Here is a 20091-nt window from a genome sequence, read left to right as displayed (position 1 = left end):
ATCATTTCTAGGTACATAAGTATCTATTTAATCAGAGAAACACCAAACGTTTTCCAAGATTCAACCACTAGCTAGGAACGGTCAAGCCCGCCGTTTTGACCGCATTTTGAAACGGGCATAAAAAATTCAAAAGAAAATCAAAAAATTGGGAAACCTTCGCATTGTGTCATCATATGTGGCCAAGTTCCTAGGAAAAACAACAAACTTGTAATAAGGCAATTATTTTAAAAAAGTGTTCTCAAAAACGAGCTATCATGTGTGGAGATCAATGGCTTTCAAGCCAAATGATCAATCTTATGGCCACATTCATGGCATAGTTTGTTCAAATGATCTCATATTGTGCACAAGGGTGCATATTGGAATGGCAAACAATGTTGCCTAAGAAAGTTTTCATTTTCTTTGGACGAAAAAACCATTTTTCATTTTTCGAGTGCCCGAAAGGAGGTTTTTTTGTGAAGGAACTACCAAATAATTGTTGCAAAATTGGACCAAATCATTTTTATAAAATACTAGGCCATATTTAATGCACAATTGACAAAATGGTTGGGTGTAAAAAGTTTTGATCCACCTCTCGTAAAAAAGACAAATTTCCGCCGATTCAGCTGGAAGCGGGTCAAATTTGAACTGCAGCTGCCTCATAGTTTGCTATTTATTTTTTACAAAAATCATTTCTAGGTACATAAGTATCTATTTAATCAGAGAAACACCAAACGTTTTCCAAGATTCAACCACTAGCTAGGAACGGTCAAGACTGCCGTTTTGACCGCATTTTGAAACGGGCATAAAAAATTCAAAAAAAAAAATCAAAAAATTGGGAAACCTTCGCATTGTGTCATCATATGTGGCCAAGTTCCTAGGAAAAATAACAAACTTGTAATACGGCAATTATTTTAAAAAAGTGTTCTCAGAAACGAGCTATCATGAGTGGAGATCAATGGCTTTCAAGCCAAATGATCAATCTTATGGCCACATTCATGGCATAGTTTGCTCAAATGATCTCATATTGTGCACAAGGGTGCATATTGGAATGGCAAACAATGTTGCCTAAGGAAGTTTTCATTTTCGTTGGACGAAAAAACCATTTTACATTTTTTGAGTGCCCGAAAGGAGGTTTTTTTGTGAAGGAACTACCAAATAATTGTTGCAAAATTGGACGGAATCATTTTTATAAAATACTAGGCCATATTTAATGCACAATTGACAAAATGGTTGGGTGTAAAAAGTTTTGATCCACCTCTCGTGAAAAAGACAAATTTCCACCGATTCAGCTGGAAGCGGGTCAAATTTGAACTGCAGCTGCCTCATAGTTTGCTATTTATTTTTTACAAAAATCATTTCTAGGTACATAAGTATCTATTTAATCAGAGAAACACCAAACGTTTTCCAAGATTCAACCACTAGCTAGGAACGGTCAAGCCCGCCGTTTTGACCGCATTTTGAAACGGGCATAAAAAATTCAAAAAAAAATCAGAAAATTGGGAAACCTTCACATTGTGTCATCATATGTGGCCAAGTTCCTAGGAAAAATAACAAACTTGTAATACGGCAATTATTTTAAAAAGGTGTTCTCGGAAACGAGCTATCATGTGTGGAGATCAATGGCTTTCAAGCCAAATGATCAATCTTATGTCCACATTCATGGCATAGTTTGTTCAAATGATCTCATATTGTGCACATGGGTGCATATTGGAATGGCAAACAATGTTGCCTAAGGAAGTTTTCATTTTCTTTGGACGAAAAAACCATTTTTCATTTTTCGAGTGCCCGAAAGGAGGTTTTTTTGTGAAGGAACTACCAAATAATTGTTGCAAAATTGGACCGAATCATTTTTATAAAATGCTAGGCCATATTTAATGCACAATTGACAAAATGGTTGGGTGTAAAATGTTTTGATCCACCTCTCGTGAAAAAGACAAATTTCCGCCGATTCAGCTGGAAGCGGGTCAAATTTGAACTGCAGCTGCCTCATAGTTTGCTATTTATTTTTTACAAAAATCATTTCTAGGTACATAAGTATCTATTTAATCAGAGAAACACCAAACGTTTTCCAAGATTCAACCACTAGCTAGGAACGGTCAAGCCCGCCGTTTTGACCGCATTTTGAAACGGGCATAAAAAATTCAAAAAAAATCAGAAAATTGGGAAACCTTCACATTGTGTCATCATATGGGGCCAAGTTCCTAGGAAAAATAACAAACTTGTAATACGGCAATTATTTTAAAAAAGTGTTCTCAGAAACGAGCTATCATGTGTGGAGATCAATGGCTTTCAAGCCAAATGATCAATCTTATGGCCACATTCATGGCATAGTTTGTTCAAATGATCTCATATTGTGCACAAGGGTGCATATTGGAATGGCAAACAATGTTGCCTAAGGAAGTTTTCATTTTCGTTGGACGAAAAAACCATTTTCCATTTTTTGAGTGCCCGAAATGAGGTTTTTTTGTGAAGGAACTACCAAATAATTGTTGCAAAATTGGACCGAATCATTTTTATAAAATACCAGGCCATATTTAATGCACAATTGACCAAATGGTTGGGTGTAAAAAGTTTTGATCCACCTCTCGTGAAAAAGAGAAATTTCCGCCGATTCAGCTAGAAGCGGGTCAAAATTGAACTGCAGCTGCCTCATAGTTTGCTATTTATTTTTTACAAAAATCATTTCTAGGTACATAAGTATCTATTTAATCAGAGAAACACCAAATGTTTTCCAAGATCCAACCACTAGTTAGGAACGGTCAAGCCCGCCGTTTTGACCGCATTTTGAAACGGGCATAAAAAATTCAAAAAAAAATCAAAAAATTGGGAAACCTTCACATTGTGTCATCATATGTGGCCAAGTTCCTAGGAAAAATAACAAACTTATAATACGGCAATTATTTTAAAAAAGTGTTCTCAGAAACGAGCTATCATGTGTGGAGATCAATGGCTTTCAAGCCAAATGATCAATCTTATGGCCACATTCATGGCATAGTTTGTTCAAATGATCTCATATTGTGCACAAGGGTGCATATTGGAATGGCAAACAATGTTGCCTAAGGAAGTTTTCATTTTCTTTGGACGAAAAAACCATTTTTCATTTTCCGAGTGCCCGAAAGGAGGTTTTTTTGTGAAGGAACTACCAAATAATTGTTGCAAAATTGAACCGAATCATTTTTATAAAATACTAGGCCATATTTAATGCACAATTGACAAAATGGTTGGGTGTAAAAAGTTTTGATCCACCTCTCGTGAAAAAGACAAATTTCCGCCGATTCAGCTGGAAGCGGGTCAAATTTGAACTGCAGCTGCCTCATAGTTTGCTATTTATTTTTTACAAAAATCATTTCTAGGTACATAAGTATCTATTTAATCAGAGAAACACCAAACGTTTTCCAAGATTCAACCACTAGCTAGGAACGGTCAAGCCCGCCGTTATGACCGCATTTTGAAACGGGCATAAAAAATTCAAAAAAAATCAAAAAATTGGGAAACCTTCGCATTGTGTCATCATATGTGGCCAAGTTCCTAGGAAAAATAACAAACTTGTAATACGACAATTATTTTAAAAAAGTGTTCTCAGAAACATGTGTGGAGATCAATGGCTTTCAAGCCAAATGATCAATCTTATGGCCACATTCATGGCATAGTTTGTTCAAATGATCTCATATTGTGCACAAGGGTGCATATTTGAATGGCAAACAATGTTGCCTAAGGAAGTTTTCATTTTCTTTGGACGAAAAAAAACCATTTTCCATTTTCCGAGTGCCTGAAAGGAGGTTTTTTGGTGAAGGAACTACCAAATAATTGTTGCAAAATTGGACCGAATCATTTTTATAAAATACTAGGCCATATTTAATGCACAATTGACAAAATGGTTGGGTGTAAAAAGTTTTGATCCACCTCTCGTGAAAAAGACAAATTTTCGCCGATTCAGCTGGAAGCGGGTCAAATTTAAACTACAGTTGCCTTATAGTTTGCTATTTTTTTAAAAAAAAAATCATTTCTACAAACCTAGCCCTCAAAGTGATGGTTTTCTGCAACCTAGTGCACGCACCGTGAGCTTCGCCAGCGAGGTACCTAAATGTCAGATTTAATCTCGACAAGTTACTCTTCCATGTTTAGTAGCTCACTGGCGGTGCTATGGAATATATATGTGACGTGCAGCCGGAGGAAGTTGTGGAGACGATCAACGAACATGTGAAGAAGGCCACCAACAACCTCATCACCTCTATCATCTCAGCTACGGATGTCGACGCTGAGACCGATCTGGTGCTCGCCAACGCCGTCTACTTCAAGGGAGCGTGGCTCAAGCAGTTCGGCTCCGGCTCGACGGCAGTCCTGTCGAGGCGCAGTTCATGTCCATGTACTTCCCCCACTATGCCTCCTGTATGGACGGGTTCAAGGTCCTCAGGCTCCCCTACAGGCCTAACATTGGTGCCGATCGCTGGAATAAGTTGTTAGAGTTGAAACAGAAGTTTCCGACGGCGCCTCTGAGTTTCCAAGGATTCGCGTCGGACATGCCACTGTATCTTCGTGCGAATGTTCAAGACACTGACAGTCGCAGACATAGCATCAATAATGTGATCAAAACTTTTCTTCTAGTCATTCACTATTATTTTTGTTTTTAATAATGTCTCTTACGCAATCAATCTTCTGTTGTCCATGCAGGCTCCAGACGCCGATGTTATGCAGTTCTCCATGCTCATCTTCCTCCCGGACGAGCGCCACGGGTTTGCCGCCATGGTGGACATGATCACCGCGGCGCCAGGTTACCTCTACAGAATCCTGCCCAGGAGGCAGCCCGATCTCACCATCATCAAGATGCCCAAGTTTGAGATAAGCTTCGACTGGAACCTCGAAAGCGACCTGCGTCGGCTGGGCCTGTCGCTGCCATTTTCGCCGGAGGCGGCCGACTTGCGTGGCATGTTCGATAAGAACGACGGCGGACGCACGGCCTTCCTGACAAAGGTTGTCCACAGAGCGGTGGTCAAGGTGAACGAGCAAGGCACGGAGGCAGGCGCGAGCACAGCTGGCATGCGTGGTGGCGGCCTGCCGCCCAACGTTGTGGAGTTCGTCGCCGATCATCCGTTCACGTTCCTCATCATGGAGGAACGGTCCGGTGTCATCGTCTTCGCTGGCCACGTCCTTGATCCGACCAAGTGATTGGCATCAATAAGTATGAAATAAGCTGAAAGTAGTAGCTCGGACCAGCTGGTTAGCTTGTACCGTTTCGTTTGCAAGATTCGTGTTCTCTTTTTGCGAGCATCTCCTTGGACGCCCCGAACTATCTCGGCTCTATAATTCGTCTTCTCTTTTTTGCAACATTAACCCTGAGATTTAGCTGCTAGTACTACCTTTGAACTACCAAAACGTCTTATATTAGTGTATACTGGGAGTATTTACTGGCTAGTAACTACTCCCAGTGTAAACAAATATAAAACGTTTTAGATCACTTTGCAGAATGCACTTTACATTTTGGTTATTCTTCATTGTGCTTGTGCAGTCCTATCCTGATTTTTTTATTAATAATAAATGATAATTCAATTATTCCAAAACTGGTAAAGGTAACTTGAAATTTTGAAAAATGGGAAGTACGCTATGAGTAACAGCGTCCAGGCTGGCCCAGTCGCTATTGTGAACCATGTCCATGTCTGGACGCTAGTGTTAGTCGCGTACAATGCATGATTGAACCAACCCAGGAATCCCTGAATCGGCTGTCCCCAACCTAATCAGCTTGCTCGTTCAAAGAAATGTCGATTGGTGGATCGTAACAGCGAGCGGCCGGTGAGACCATGTCTCTCATGTGATGATTGGCGTTGTCGGCTGTCATGTCCCGAATGCAACGTCACACTCATGCTATGGCCAAGCATGCTGAAGCGGAACGAGCAGCGCAAGAACAACGACTGACCAATAACGTGCATGCTTGATGAAACTAAAGATGGCCCGAGCGGTGCACTGGTAATGAGTGGGTCAGAATCTTAGAAGATGGATATGCAAGTTAATTGTGTTGTTGACGTGGCTATTAGTAGTGTTGCTCTTATTCCTATAACGAATGTGAAGGACCTTGACAAGGGTTAGAGCATTTCTCTAACCAGTTAGAGAAGTAAAAATTCGGCCTTACTTCTCTAACCAGGATCTAACTTATCCCGTAACTCCTATAGTGGAGTATATATTTTACTCCTCTCCTTGTGGAGTACCTAAACTTACTCGACTTCTCCGTCGTGGAGTAAAAGGACCACACGCCTCTTTGCCTCTCACCCCTAGTCCCCTGCCACCGTCATGTCGTCGGCAACCCCCCCCCCCCCCCCCCCCCCCCCCCCCCCCCCCCCCCCCCCCATCGCTCTCGATCGCATCCCGACCCTTGCCGCCATGGCCGTCGCTCCTCGCCACCCATCCGTAGAGCAGATCCGTGCCGCCACGAGCGCAACGCCGACCCGTCTGCCTCCTGCCATCATCACAACTATTCCTCGAGCGTCGCCCCATCTGCCTCCCACGGCACGTTCTCTGGCTTCCCCGAGCTCCCAGATCCGCCGCCGTAATGAGACCGTACATCGGCATGTGGGGACATGGGTGGCCGAGATGACAGACTGGCACACCCATGAGAAGCTTTGGCTCAGATCCTTCCAATCCGCCTAGCGGGCCGCCAAACAATATGACATTTGGTCGGTCGTGCCGACGGCCACCAGAACTTTTAGTTCTGTGGGATGTTGCGGCTAGATGTCAGCGACCCGCGAGTGGTCTCCACAAAAGAGGCAAGGGAGGACTGGGAGGCGATGGAAAGGCTTGCGGTGGAGTCCTACGACGAGGTGTACATGGCGGATCTCCACGGCCTCTACATAGAGAAAGTGGAGGCGGAGCGCCGCCTGTCCGAGCAGCTAGCTGTGTGTGTGTGGGGGGGGGGGGCATCGTGACGTCAAGCGACGAAGACAATGGCGACAACAGAGGTAGTGGAAGCGGAGGCGGCAACAATGGCGACTTCAGGACCAAATTTAGAAGAATCTTCGACGACGACCCAGCCGACGGCACATGCCCCGGCCGACCCCATGATTAGTGGAATGTCCATGGCGGACTGGATGTCGTTTGTCCATGATACAGATATCAATTAGATCAGTAAGTTTAGTTCCGTTAGTAGACTATGTTTTAGTTGTTGAAAATGTTAAATGTTATTAATAGGTGTCGAATTTCGGTTAGTAAGTTTGTTTGAATTAAATTTGTGTTCATCATATCCGAATTTGTTTTTTACTCCGCTCAATTTACGAGATCAGCTAGGTCGGGCAAAAATTTAGTGAAGTAAAAATTGTCCACTAAGCTTTACTCCGCGGTTTACTGTACTATATTTTAAGGGATCGCCTAGAGATGGTCTTAGCTCTCTTCCTCTGGACCTCTCCTCTCTAGTTTTTTCCCTACGTAACCAGGCATGATGCTTGAGTGAATCAATACGAGAGAGTAGTAATCCGTTGTGTTTGATGGAGTAGTAGCTGGGTTTGTAACATCGGCCGAGAATGCTTGACGCACGTCAAGGACGAAGAGCAATGATTGCAAGCGAACTAGGTTTTACGGGTCATGGAACATCAACGAGAAACGACTCAGTTCAGTTTAATTAGAGCACCGGCCGAACCACATAACTGGACGCTGTTGGCAATAGCGTCCAGAAGTGGACGCGGTTTTTAATGGCGTCCAGAAGTGGACGTGGTTTTTAATGGCGTCCAGACGTGGACGCTGTTGTTATTTGCGTCTTTCCTATTTTTAGAATTTTCACATATCCTTTACCAGTTCTGGAATTACTGAATTATTAATTATTAATTATAAAAAATCGGGTCCTATCCTTTTAGTAACTATTTCTCTATTGCAAACATGAAACAAAAGAAGCAAAATGGGCCTGACCCAAACAACAGTGGGATACTCCTTTCCCTCTCTTTTTGAGGGGAAACCTGTTGGCATTTTAATTATCCAAGGATGAAAGAGTTACATCATTGAGTACATGCGGTAATAAGATATCTAGAGGTTCATCATCCCATAAGACAATTGGGAATCATAAGCATGTCTAGTTATTAGGTGTGCCAACCTGTATTTGCTTCCCTAGGGCAATGTTGAAATTTCAGTAGCGATATTCCATGTGCTAAATCAAAACAATCCGCCAAGATCACTCGGTATGGAGCTCGGATGTCAGAGCAACTCCAGCAGACCCTGCATCCTCTCGACCCGCAAAACGTTTTTGCAGTTCACGGAAAAATGTCTTTGCGGGCCGGCGCGGATGGCTGCAGTTGCAGACCCCACATAATGGACCTGTAAAAAAGGACGGGTTGGGGTTGCGCGTCTGATTTGGCGTAGCTCCTCCCGGCACGCAAAACTTAAATTTACAACTAAATTTGATCTAGCATATTGCATTGCTTTGCTTTATTAACAACATTGGATACAAAAGACATCATCAAATCTTTGCTAGAATAGCAAGACCAAAGAAAACAAGAACTACAAGTATGCATTTTAGAAGATTTCCAACTTCCATAACTGCTCCCACTAGTTGGACTAGTATCTTCTCCATGCATTCGTTGTTGATCTGTGGATTCTTGATTTTGCATTCTTCTTTCTTCATCTTTGGTTCGGAAGAAGTAGATGTTGCTTCCCCTCCAGTTGCACATGCAGCCACATCATTGCCTTCGATTGTACTAAGAAGTGCACTAACATCTATTAAGTTTCTTTCTATCAACAAATCAATGTATTGGCCTTCCCAAAACCAAAATGAGCATCCATCGTCCTACACAAAAGAATGAGCAAGCTCGAAGTGAGCTACCGCAATTGAACTAAAGAATGAACTATGAAACGAGCTACCGCAAGTGCACGTACCCCGTCGTTTTCGCATTTGAAGAACACCCATCGGGGGTGCTTCGGCGTGCCCGAAGTGAGCTGCAGCACTTTTCGCGTGCAGTCGTCACACTCTATGAGCGGCATGGGCAAGCCACAAAGACGTTGCGTGAGCGCCGAGCCCGGTGGACGGCCGGACGAGTCCATGCCCGTAAAACTTCGGCGGCGGGGTGGGGGTGGGGGACGAACCTGCATGCGGCGATGCGCCCTTGCCTGGGCTGCGGGAGAGGCTCCCCGACCACTCCGTCACTTGGGGCAGCAACTGGCGGCCGGAAAAAGCCAAATCCGGCAGCCCACGATGAAGTGCCACAGATCTGCAAATCCGGTGGCCCGCCGACGCAGGGGGGAAGGGAGGGGAGGCCTCGTGCGCGTGGCGGCCTTCCGGCGTGCTCCTGCCGTCTGCATTCGCCGGAATCTTGGGCGGTGGCGCGAGGGGGGAGAGAGAGGTGGTTGGTGAAAGAAAGCACGGGATGAAATGTCCTCCCACCAACTGCTTCTGCTTATATGTAGGGCACCGCAGCCGTGAGGGGGAAACCCGCATTTTCCTGGGTTGGGGTCGGGATTTTGCCGCGCCCCCTAAAATTTTTTGCGGGCCGGGGCGGGATGCGGGATCTGATCGGGCTGGTTTTTTTCGCCCCGACCCGCATTTTGACGGTTATTTTGCAGGTCGGGGCAGGATGCGGGGTCTGCTAGAGTTGCTTTCAGTGTCTCCTTTGCATGCTTGAACAATCTCAAGGCAATCTGATTTCATGAGTACACGAGAACATCTGATATCAAGAATCAACTGTAGGCCACGCTTAACTGCCATTGCTTCTGTCGAGGCTGCATCATGCACCTGATGGATCAACTCGGCTACCCCCACAACAGCGCAACCTCTCGAATCTCGGACGACAGCAGCCACAACACCCGATCCATCTTCAAAGAAGGCTGCGTCGGTATTTACCTTATATGATCCGGTCATCGGCTTCTCCCATATTGCAATTTCCATGGAGTCATCTAGGATTTTACCCAATTAATCTGCCCTTTCACACGTCCACCATTCACTACGGGAGAAAATCATCTAGCAACGGGCCAAAAAACACACCAACTCGGGGACGAAAAACCTCACCAAAGGGGAATTTATGCAGTAGTGACCTTGAACAAAGGATGTGTCTTTTAACCAACAAATATGATTGTTCGTATGCCATAAATGCTAATCTAACAACTTTTGATTGATCCTTGATATAATCCAATGACAATTTATTTTAGAGTGGTGTAGCTTGGTGTGGATATTGCATTAGGTGTGAGTTTCACAAAACAGATGATTATAATATAAATATATTTATCAGATTATATTTTCGAAAGGGCTCACTCAAGCTAGAATGCTAGATAGCTAGAAATCTGTGATCATCAAACACCTATAAGGAAAAAAATACAGAAGATTTTTTGGAGCGTGGCTAATAACATAGCCAAAAGATGGCTATATGCTAGTACCATGTCATTTGGAGATATCATTTATAATCACTCATACATTGAGATTTGGCTATTAGATTAGTCTTTTTTCTACCTTATCTTCTTTTCTTTTCTACTTTTCTATTATGTTTTCCACGTAGCACATATGGAAGTGGGCCCTTACACAAGAGCCAACTCGCTCCTTTCGGTTTCTCTCTTTTCGACATCGGAACGACTTTGCACACGACGTTCAACTGTGCGCACCTTGAACGACTGATGATCCAAAGGTCCAGCTCCAGGCAGTGGACGTGATGAAAGGTCGCGGTGAATCGTCGTGTAACAATCATCCAAATAGTATCGTCCGTGTAGCGTTGTTCTTTCGACATTCCACATACTACTTGCTGCTATCGAACCTGTCACAAGTTCCCTGGATGAGCTTTAGATTAACTGGTCCCTATGTCCTGAATACTTGTGCATGGTTGTCCCCCGCCTTTTGCCTTGATGAATATTGCTAGTGCTTGTACTTATTGTTCGCAGTTGTTGCAACAGCTGCCTTCTCCAAGAAATGCATTGCTCTACACTATGAGCATCATTAGGGTCTCTCGCTTGTCAATTCCTAGGGACCGTTATAGGGATTCACATAATTATATCATGTTAAAACTGCATCTCAAGACATCTCCCTAGGCAAGTAGGCATCACGGATTCAATAGTGCACCTCTGTAATTGCATCTAGTAGTAGCTTGCGGATTTCATGAACAGTCCAGGGATCTGCATCACAGCACTCAAGATGGACATTAGTTACAGGGAAAAAAAGAAAAGGAGTATCTTGAGAATATTGTTCTTTTGATAACATTATTTACAGATTTGATTCAAAAAGAACAAAATACATGGAAAATGGTAATAATTTCTTTTGAACCGAACGCCGTACGAACACGGAAATTACATTGACTGAAGAAAATTATGTGTGAAGACTGAAGAATGGCACGGAAAATTCACCGCGATTTTACTTTTACTTATGCATGTTCTTATACTCTGATTTGACTGACTGTGTTTATTAGATACTACCTCCGTTTTAGCTGTAAAACCATGACAATTATTTTGAAATGGAGGAAGTATTGTTTTCAACATTCGCGTGGTCGTGCCTTCTCCCTCTTCTAGCAAATTAAACACACGTCTGCAAAATTCTTGTATTCTTCAACCCTTAACTGTATTCTAAGAATATATTTTTGTGTTTTCCTTGTTCTTATAAATTTCATTATCCAACAAATCAAATATGCAAACTGCTCTCTTTGAGATATTCTCGGCGAAATTCTTGTGAACAGAGTACCTCGGGGTGAAAGTGGACAGATCTAGCTAGCCCTTTTCTGAAACTTTAGCATAGGGTGATAGCCCATTTCACTTTTACTCCTGCATGTGTTTTGAGTTTAGTTTGACCCTGGTTATTAGAAATTTAGGATTCGTTTGTTGTTGCTCCTCTATCAAATCAAACACACAAGTCTGCAAAAATCTTGTGTTCTTCAACCCTCTGCCGTGTATTGACTTTGATTTGATCGTATTGATTAGAAATGTAGGATTCCCGCGCTCTCCTTCTTCTAGCGAATCAAACACATAAATCTCCGATTTTCTTGTATTTTTGGATCCTATGTTGCGTACATTTGTTCTTAGAATTTATCTTAGAATTTTCTATTTCCTTGCGATTTTCAGTTTGCTGCAAATCAAATGGACGAACAATGGAGAGATTTTTTTTATATATAATCCCTGAAAAGGATGGGGTGCTACTATCATCATAGCGATAACGGAACAAGTTTTTTATTTGAGATGTTTTCAGGGAAATTCTTTTGAGCAGAGTACCCTCAGGCATGCTCTGCTCCCAACCAGACTAAGAACAGGTGTGCACTGAATGTACAGACGAGCTTCACTCTACACTGAATATTAACAAGCCCATTTGCATACGCCGGATAATCATCATCGCCGGATGATGATCCATCGTCGTCTATGCATCACGGGAGGTGGCGGTGGAGGGTGTCGGGCGACATGGAGATCATCTGGAGGAGGCTGGAGGTGGAGAAGGTCTCCTCGAGGGAGATCTCGATCTTGCTGCTGCTCCCCATGTTGTCCCTGACGAGGTGCATCAGCTCCCGCGCCACCGCCACCATCCCGACCCCGCTCTCGGCGCTCAGCAGGCACCGCACCGCCAGCTCCAGCACCTTGCGCACCTCCTCCGCCGCCGCCGGCAGCTGCCCCTGGCTCTTCTTCCCCGACGACGACGCCAGGAGCAGCGTCGGGTCGATCACCTCGTGGAGCCTGCCCTCCCTCACCTTGGGCGCCACCGAGTCGAAGGGGTTCTGGTGCCGCAGCCCCGTGAGCAGCTCGATGAGCAGCAGCCCGAAGTTGCACACCACGTCCTGCTCCTGCGCCCCGGCCGTTGACGACGACGACGAGCCGTAGTAGTGGTGGTGGTAGCTGGTGGCCGCCGGGGTGGAGGAGACGAGCTTGTGGCCGGCGATCTTGGCGCTGAGGTCGGCGTCGAGGAAGACGTCGCTGGAGCGGAGGTCGTGGAGGAAGGTCGGGGCCGTCTCGTGCGCCTGCAGGTACGCCAGCGCGCTGGCCAGCTCGATGGCGATGTTGACGCGGTGGTACCAGCCGAGCGTGGCGCGGCTGCCGCCGACCGTCCGCCGCAGGTGGTCCTCCAGCGTGCCGCCCGCGAAGTGCTCGTGCACCAGAAGCAGCGCGCGCGCGCCGGGGTCCTCCGGGAGGCAGAAGCCGACGACGCGGGCGATGTTCCGGTGGGAGATCTCGGGCAGGAGCGAGACCGCGTCGAGGGCCACCCGAAGCTTGTCCTGCGTCTCGTACCCGATCCTCTGCGCGGCCACCACGCTGCCGTCGTCGAGCACCCCGGCGTGGACCGCGCCCTCGGCGTCGACGGGCTTCTCGCCGCCGTCCTCGAACCGCCTCGTCGCCGCGTCCAGCTGCTCGTACGTGAACTGCCTCGCGTTGCACACGCCCCCGAGGATCTTGGGGATGCACGCCGGGTCCAGATCCCACCGCTGGTTCTCGTCGCCGGAAGGCTGGCGGAGGAACAGCCAGAAGGAGACCGCTGCCGCGAGGAAGAACACCGATACGAAGAAGCCGGCGAGCGCCACCGCCTTCTTGGAGCAGAACCTTCCCTGGCAACAAGCAGTGCCGTCGCCATCGCCGCACTCGAGCCGCTTGGAGCAGCCGGTGCCGTGCGCGAAGCCGTCGCCGACGAGTCCAGACGTGCATGCGCACCGCACGCCGCCGCGCACCGTCGTGGAGTTGACGAGCCTGGCGCCGTCGGCGCACGCCGCGAGCGCGCTGCCCCTCGGCACGGCCCACTCCACCTCGATCGCTCTCGTCACGCCCGCCGTCGCCGACGAGCGGTTCTTGACCCAGCTGGAGAATCCCCGGCACCCGAAGCCGGCGAACACGCCGAGCCCGTCCCCGGGCTTCCACACGCTGCCGTCGGAGAGCGGGTAGCAGCACCCGGCGGCCGCGGGCTTCTTCCCGGCGCAGGCCGGCGCGGCGACGTCGTCGCAGCCGGCGCGGCAGAGCGAGGAGTCCTCGCAGGCGTAGAGGCGGAGCACGTTGGCCGGCGCGACGGCGAGGAAGGACGCGGCGGCGTCGAGCGCGGCCGCTGGGGAGGACGGGCGCGAGAACGCGGCGTACCCTGGGTCGCACGGCGGGGCCGCGGGCGCGGCGTAGTCGAGCAGGACGGACGAGCCCGAGGGGAGGAACTCCAGGACGCGGAAGGCCGCAGCGCCGAGGGTGAGGGTGAGCGTGGCATTGTGGCCACCGCCGCCGTCGCAGGAGAGGTGGAAGAGGGACGAGGAGTTGCCATCGGCGTCCGCGCAGGCGGCGGAGGAGTTGAGGTGGAAGGGGAACGGGAGGAGGAGGTCGCCGCAGCTTTCGGCCCCGCCACTGCAACTGCTGCCGGCTGGCACAGCGCCGGAGACGATGAGGAGGAGCGGGAGGAGGAGGTACAGGGAGGGTGGCGGCGGAGGAGACATGGGCGGTGGCATGCGGCAGCGGTGGACATGGATGGCGCTATGGTGGTGAATTGCTTTGCTACTAGTAGGGGTAGCATCGGTGATGACGAGAGAAGATTGGGCTTGGGAATGGTGAGCTAGTAGATGGTAGATGGTACGAGTACGTGGGTTGGCGCGCGAAGTTGAGCAGTTTAGTGAGGCAGCTGCATATGTTGGTGTGAAGTTTGCATGGTTCTTCGTTTCTTTTGATTATCAGCTCACGTGCGGGTTGATTATGTGTCCCCCAGATCGACGATGTGTAGCCATAGTTTTAAATAGCGCGCTAAGCATCTTAGCAGCGGACCTCTTCCAAATGCTATAGCGTGCTATAGCGGAGCTATAGCGCGCTATTTAAAATGTTTGTTCATTTGTTTGGATCAAAATCTCTTAGCGCAAGACCTTTTATAAACGCTATAGCATGCTATAGCGGAGCTATAGCGGGCTATTTAAAACAGTGTGTAGCCCGAGGTATATATTCATGTCAATCAATGTACTACTATTTTTTGTTGCAAAATGGTGCTAAGTGGCAAGTTCTATAGCTCATCATTAGGGATAAACAAGTGAAGGGAACATAGCGATGTCATAGTTGTTTTGGTTGTGTAATTTGTATCCAAATGATAAGTACCTGATGTGTGGTATTTAGGATTTCAGCCCGAACGACTCTTGTGCCATCCATTACAATCTCGGATCTTAAAGCAGCCACGCCAGATTTTTTATCTGTTCGGTGTAAAGAAACATTGCCGTCCTCCATCCCCTCGCTTCTTTGTCTTATCTCCCTTCCGCCCCACTCCTCCCCCCATTCCTCCCCCGATCCCCCCTCCCCCTCCCCTTCCATTTCTCTGGCGACTGTGGTGACAGTCATTCCCAGCGGTGGCGCTATGGCGCGGCGTGGAGGCGCAATGGTGGGGCGCAGAGGCGGATCTAGGTCGCAACCACATCGACGACGGCGGACGAGACGGAACTGCACGCGTGGTGATGCCATTTTTCCGGCGGGCAGGAGTTGTCGGAGAGAGGGATGGGAGGCGGAGGCGCTGCCCGAGTAGAGGGATGGGAGGCGGAGGTGCAGACCAGCACAGGCCTCCGCCATGTCATAATTTTTCAAAGTTGTATCCTTACTGGCACAACTTCTGCTTTTGTAAACTATGGGCAGGCATAGCAATGTGCCATAGTGGGGGAGTAGTTTTTAGTTTGCATGGGAGAAGGGAAAAACATGTATGTGTATTTTGCTACAATTGTATAAGGGAAAAAAATGTACATGTACATGGTAGATGGTAGATGGCAAATTTCTTATACAAACATGATAATTCTAATTAAAATACCATGGCAAATTTCAACATACATTTGCCATGGCATTTTTTGGTCATACCTAGTGCTATTTTTTACATACATGGCAAATTTCTTATTTGAAAGCATGCAGATTTTCAATAAAATACCATGACATTTTTTAAAATATAAATGCCACAGCATTTTCTATCTTACAGTGCAACAGGAAAACACACTGCAATACCTGGGTTTCTGTTTGTATGCAACCACCAATTTGCTTAACTCCCCATCAAACAATTTTTTCTTGCCACCTACCATGGTTTTTGTAGGGCACGGCAAGTAGTTTTTTTAGTGCAATATGTTTAAAGTATGGGTAATCTAAGAAACTAGTGTGTGCATCAATCATGTCACTATTATAGTTAAAATCAGAAAAGATTGTAGCATGGCAAATTTAAATTTAATTTTTGCCATGGCGTTTTCATGAAATTTTACCTACATAATATGCAATTGTTTTGAAAATAAATGGACTAATCACATGGAAATTTGATTTTTGTGATGTTAATTTACTTTTAGTTTTTGCCATGGCAATTTTAACTTAATTGCCATGGCAAACTTACTTTCAAATACATGGCAAATTCTCTTTTACTAATTGAAAAATTACTTTCACTTTTTGCCATGGCAAATTTGACTTAATTGCCATGGAAAACTTACTTTGACAAACATGAAAAATTCATTTTATTACTAATGGAAAGTTTACCTTTTCATTTGCCATGCAAAATTTACACTACGGGCCATAGCAAATTTACATTTTATTCTGCCATGGAAATTTCATGAAATTATTTATATAATATGAAAATTATTTTGTGAAATGAATGGACTAATCACATGGCAATTTGTACGGATTTTCGTTTTCTCTAGGACATTGCAAATTTACTTTTAATTTTTGGCACCAAACATTTAAGTTAACTGCCATGGCAAACTTACTTTCACATACATGGAAATTTTAAATTAATTGCCATGGCAAATTTTTATTTTATTTTGCCATGGCAATTTTCATGAAATTTTATCTACATAATATGACAATTCTTTTTGTCACGATGAATGGACAAATCACATGGAATTTGAACCAATTTTCGTTTTCTCTAGGGCATGGCCAATTTACATTTAAATTTGTAGCATGTCAAATTTAACTTAATTGCCATGCCAAACATACATTGACATACATGGCAAATTCACTTTTATTACTAATGGAAAATTTAATATTAATATGGCATGTAAATGTTAAATTAATTTTCATGGAGTTATATTTGCCCATGGCAATTTCATGAATTTTCATCTATATAATATGACATTTTATAGTAAAATGAGCGGACTAATCACATGGCAATTTGTGCGGATTTTCATTTTGATGCAGAGGGGGGATCTATGTTGGGGCGTGGCAAATTGCTTTTTTATGTACCATGGAAAGTCATTTGTTCTTTTTTGCAATTTTTGTTTCTTTGTTTGTGGTCTTGTTTAGTGAAATAGTAGACAACTCATAACACCAACGCAATGTTTTTACACTCAAATGTCATGAAGTGTGTCTGAACATCATGGCAACTCATTATTTTTTCTGTAATATAACATTTTTTATAAATATATGGAAGTTTTGTTCATTAGAGCATGGCAACCTTTTATCATTTAGTATGAATTTTCTAAATTATTTTTCAGGATTGTTTCTTTGTCTAGTGCATTTTTTAGGCCTGTGTGTTTTTCTTTATTTGTTGGGAGAGGTTGGAGCAGTTTTTTTGGGCCTACATTGTTGTAATTATTATTTTTCAAGTGGTCGAAGCAAAGGTGTTTTTGGGTTGGTCCATTGAAGGCGACAGGGAGCACGTCGTTCGGGGAGGGGGAGACGGTACCGAACGAAATCGTTCGTTCGCCCCACTCTCCTGATCGAAGGAAATTTCAATCTGGTGCCTCCCTAGACCGAACGTGTGGTAGTTATCGGCGTCCATGTGTATTGGAAGGAGAAACATGAAAGGACTCCAAGAATCGATGATCGAACGTTAGTGGGTAGTCTTGGCGAATGATTGGTTCGCCAGGGTTCAACGATCGTAGCGACATTTTTCGTTCGCTGGACAGAACCTCTCCAACGTGAATCTTCTTTGTTGGAACAAAGAACGACACAATATAGCCTAAAGCTATATTTTTGGACCTGACTTATATTAGGTACTAAAATACAAAAATTGTCATGACATAAATAACAAGGTCCATCATGTTAGAAAAATAGATCATATGCAAAAAAATGCCTTGAAAATAAAATAAATTTTACATGCCTTAAATAGAAATGACCAAGATAGTGGGGTATGTTTATACACACATTGTCATGTATGTAAATTTAAAAATCTTATGCACCCAAAAAGGTGGCCATGACATTTGTACCTAAAATGACATAGAAGAACAAATAAAAAGATGTATGCTATACGAAAAATAGAAATACCATCTTCTTGGCAACAAAAAATGACATGCTCTTTCTAATAAACTGTCCGTGATCTAAATAAAAGTCATGTTTCTTAATAATAAAAAATGGAACGCGCTTACTAACAAAAACAACGTGATCTACACAACAATAAAAAATGCCATGCTCTATAAAAAATGACAGGCTAATAATAATAAAAAATACCATGTTCATTAAAATAAAAGTGTCGTGGTTGTAAAAAAATGACATGCTCTTTAAAAATTGAAAACGTCATGCTCTATACAGAAAACGCCATGCTATTTATAATGGAAATGTCATGCTCTACCAAAAAATGTCATGTTCTTTGAAATAAAATGCAATTTTATTAATAATAAAAATGTCACGCTCTACAAACAAAATGACATGCTCCTTAAAATAAAAATGACATGCTATTTCTAATAAAAATGCCACGCTCTTAGAAAATAAAAATGGCATGCCCTTAAAGATTAAAATGCCATGGTCTTTAAAATAAACGTGACATGCTATTTATAATAAAATGCCATGCTCTTAGAAAATAGAAATGGCTTGCTCTTAATGATTAAAATGGCATGCTCTTTGAATAAAAAATACCATGCTATTTATAATGATAAATTCCATTCTCTACAAACAAAATATCATGTTCTTTAAATAAAAATGTCATAGTCTTAATAAACAAAAATGCCATGCTATTTGAAAACAGAAATATCATGCTAGTAAAAAATTAAAATGACATGCTCTTTAAAATAAAATTCCAGAGTATAACAAATAAAGCACCCCGTTATCATGGCAAAATAACATAGAACATCGTTTTGCAAAAAAAAATGGTATAGCTATCTGGCGAACATTTGCTGGGGGTGATATCGCAGCGAACGTAACCACACGGCCCATCTGAATCACACGGTACCTGTTTTCGCCTAGAAAAACCCATAAAATAAACAAACTGGAAAGCAAACTGGAAAGGCAGTTTTGTAAAATGAGGACCCCCCCCCCCCCCCCGATAAGCTGCCACCACCAGTGTTCGCGATTACCATCCCTACCCGCGAATGTTCGCCAGGAACTTACGTAAAAAAGTACCAAAAATAGGGGTCTCTATACATGGTTTGTAAAAAAAAGAGAATTTGACATGGTATTATAGACACAAAAATGCGATGATGGATATTAGAAAATTGCCATGGAAAACAAACAAATTCCATGGACATTTTTGTTGAAATTTTGTTTTAAGTTAGAACATTACTTGGTAAAACAATTGCAATGATCTACTAATATAAAAATAATTGCCATGACCCAAATATTAAATGTGCCATGGCACACCCAATGAAACTACCATGGCAAAAAAATAATTTTCCAATCAAAAATAAATAATGGTTGCCATGGCCTAAATTATATATATGACATCCTGCCTATAATGACCATCTTCTTCTTAATAGGCAATGCCATGGCAAAGAAACTACCGTAGACTAGTTAGAAAAGACTTACCCATCTATTTAAAATAATTGGCATGCTCTTATAAGTAAAAAGTGCCATTACACCTACAAACGAAACTACTAAAATAGAACATGGTATTTGTTTTTGAAAAATTTCATGCACGAGAAACTAAAGTGTTTGTAATTATGGCAATTATTTGTGAAAAAATGCTCTGGCTCCAACAACATCAACATCCCTGTCAAGCCTGACATCTGTAGTTATTGGCATTCATTTTGTACCGTATGTCATTGAATCCTCCACTCCAGCGCAAACAACATAGATGCTACCTAGCCATGAAAATCCTCCACTCCAACAACCATGGATGTTAAGTTCAATAAAAATGTCATGCAAGGTGCAGCGGGAGTGCCGTGGTGTAGTCTTACGAAAATTGCCATGGTGTACTATATTAGAAAACAAAAAAGAATAGGAAAAAAGTTTGTTTTGTCGTTCTCATCGTAAAAAATGCCACAACGAAACTTCAGAACATCAATTCCAAAGGGTCATGGTAGTTTCGTTTTTTATTAGGTCATATGTAGTTTAAGTATAGGTGTTATGGCTCTTTTG

General features: G+C 44.0%; 1 protein-coding gene and 1 pseudogene across 1 annotated transcript; one reads left to right on the top strand and one right to left on the bottom strand.

Moving 5' to 3' along the window:
• Positions 1–5145, top strand: part of LOC125541013 — a 16664-nt pseudogene extending 11519 nt beyond the window's left edge.
• Positions 5146–12071: 6926 nt separating this feature from the next.
• Positions 12072–14303, bottom strand: LOC125540543 (probably inactive receptor-like protein kinase At2g46850). Its single transcript, XM_048704161.1, has one exon. It carries the CDS (start codon positions 14301–14303, stop codon positions 12276–12278), a length of 2028 nt encoding a protein of 675 aa, XP_048560118.1. The 3' UTR covers positions 12072–12275.
• Between the last annotated feature and the right edge of the window lie 5788 nt (positions 14304–20091).

This window comes from Triticum urartu, chromosome 2, assembly GCF_003073215.2.
Source record: "Triticum urartu cultivar G1812 chromosome 2, Tu2.1, whole genome shotgun sequence".
Lineage (NCBI taxonomy): Eukaryota > Viridiplantae > Streptophyta > Magnoliopsida > Poales > Poaceae > Triticum > Triticum urartu.
Note: the sequence above shows the minus strand (reverse complement) of the source record. Positions and strands in the feature narration are given on the sequence as shown.

Bases quoted from the DNA above. Each gene is read 5' to 3' on its own strand.
- LOC125540543 (XM_048704161.1), bottom strand. From the start codon at position 14,303: ATGTCTCCTCCGCCGCCACCCTCCCTGTACCTCCTCCTCCCGCTCCTC.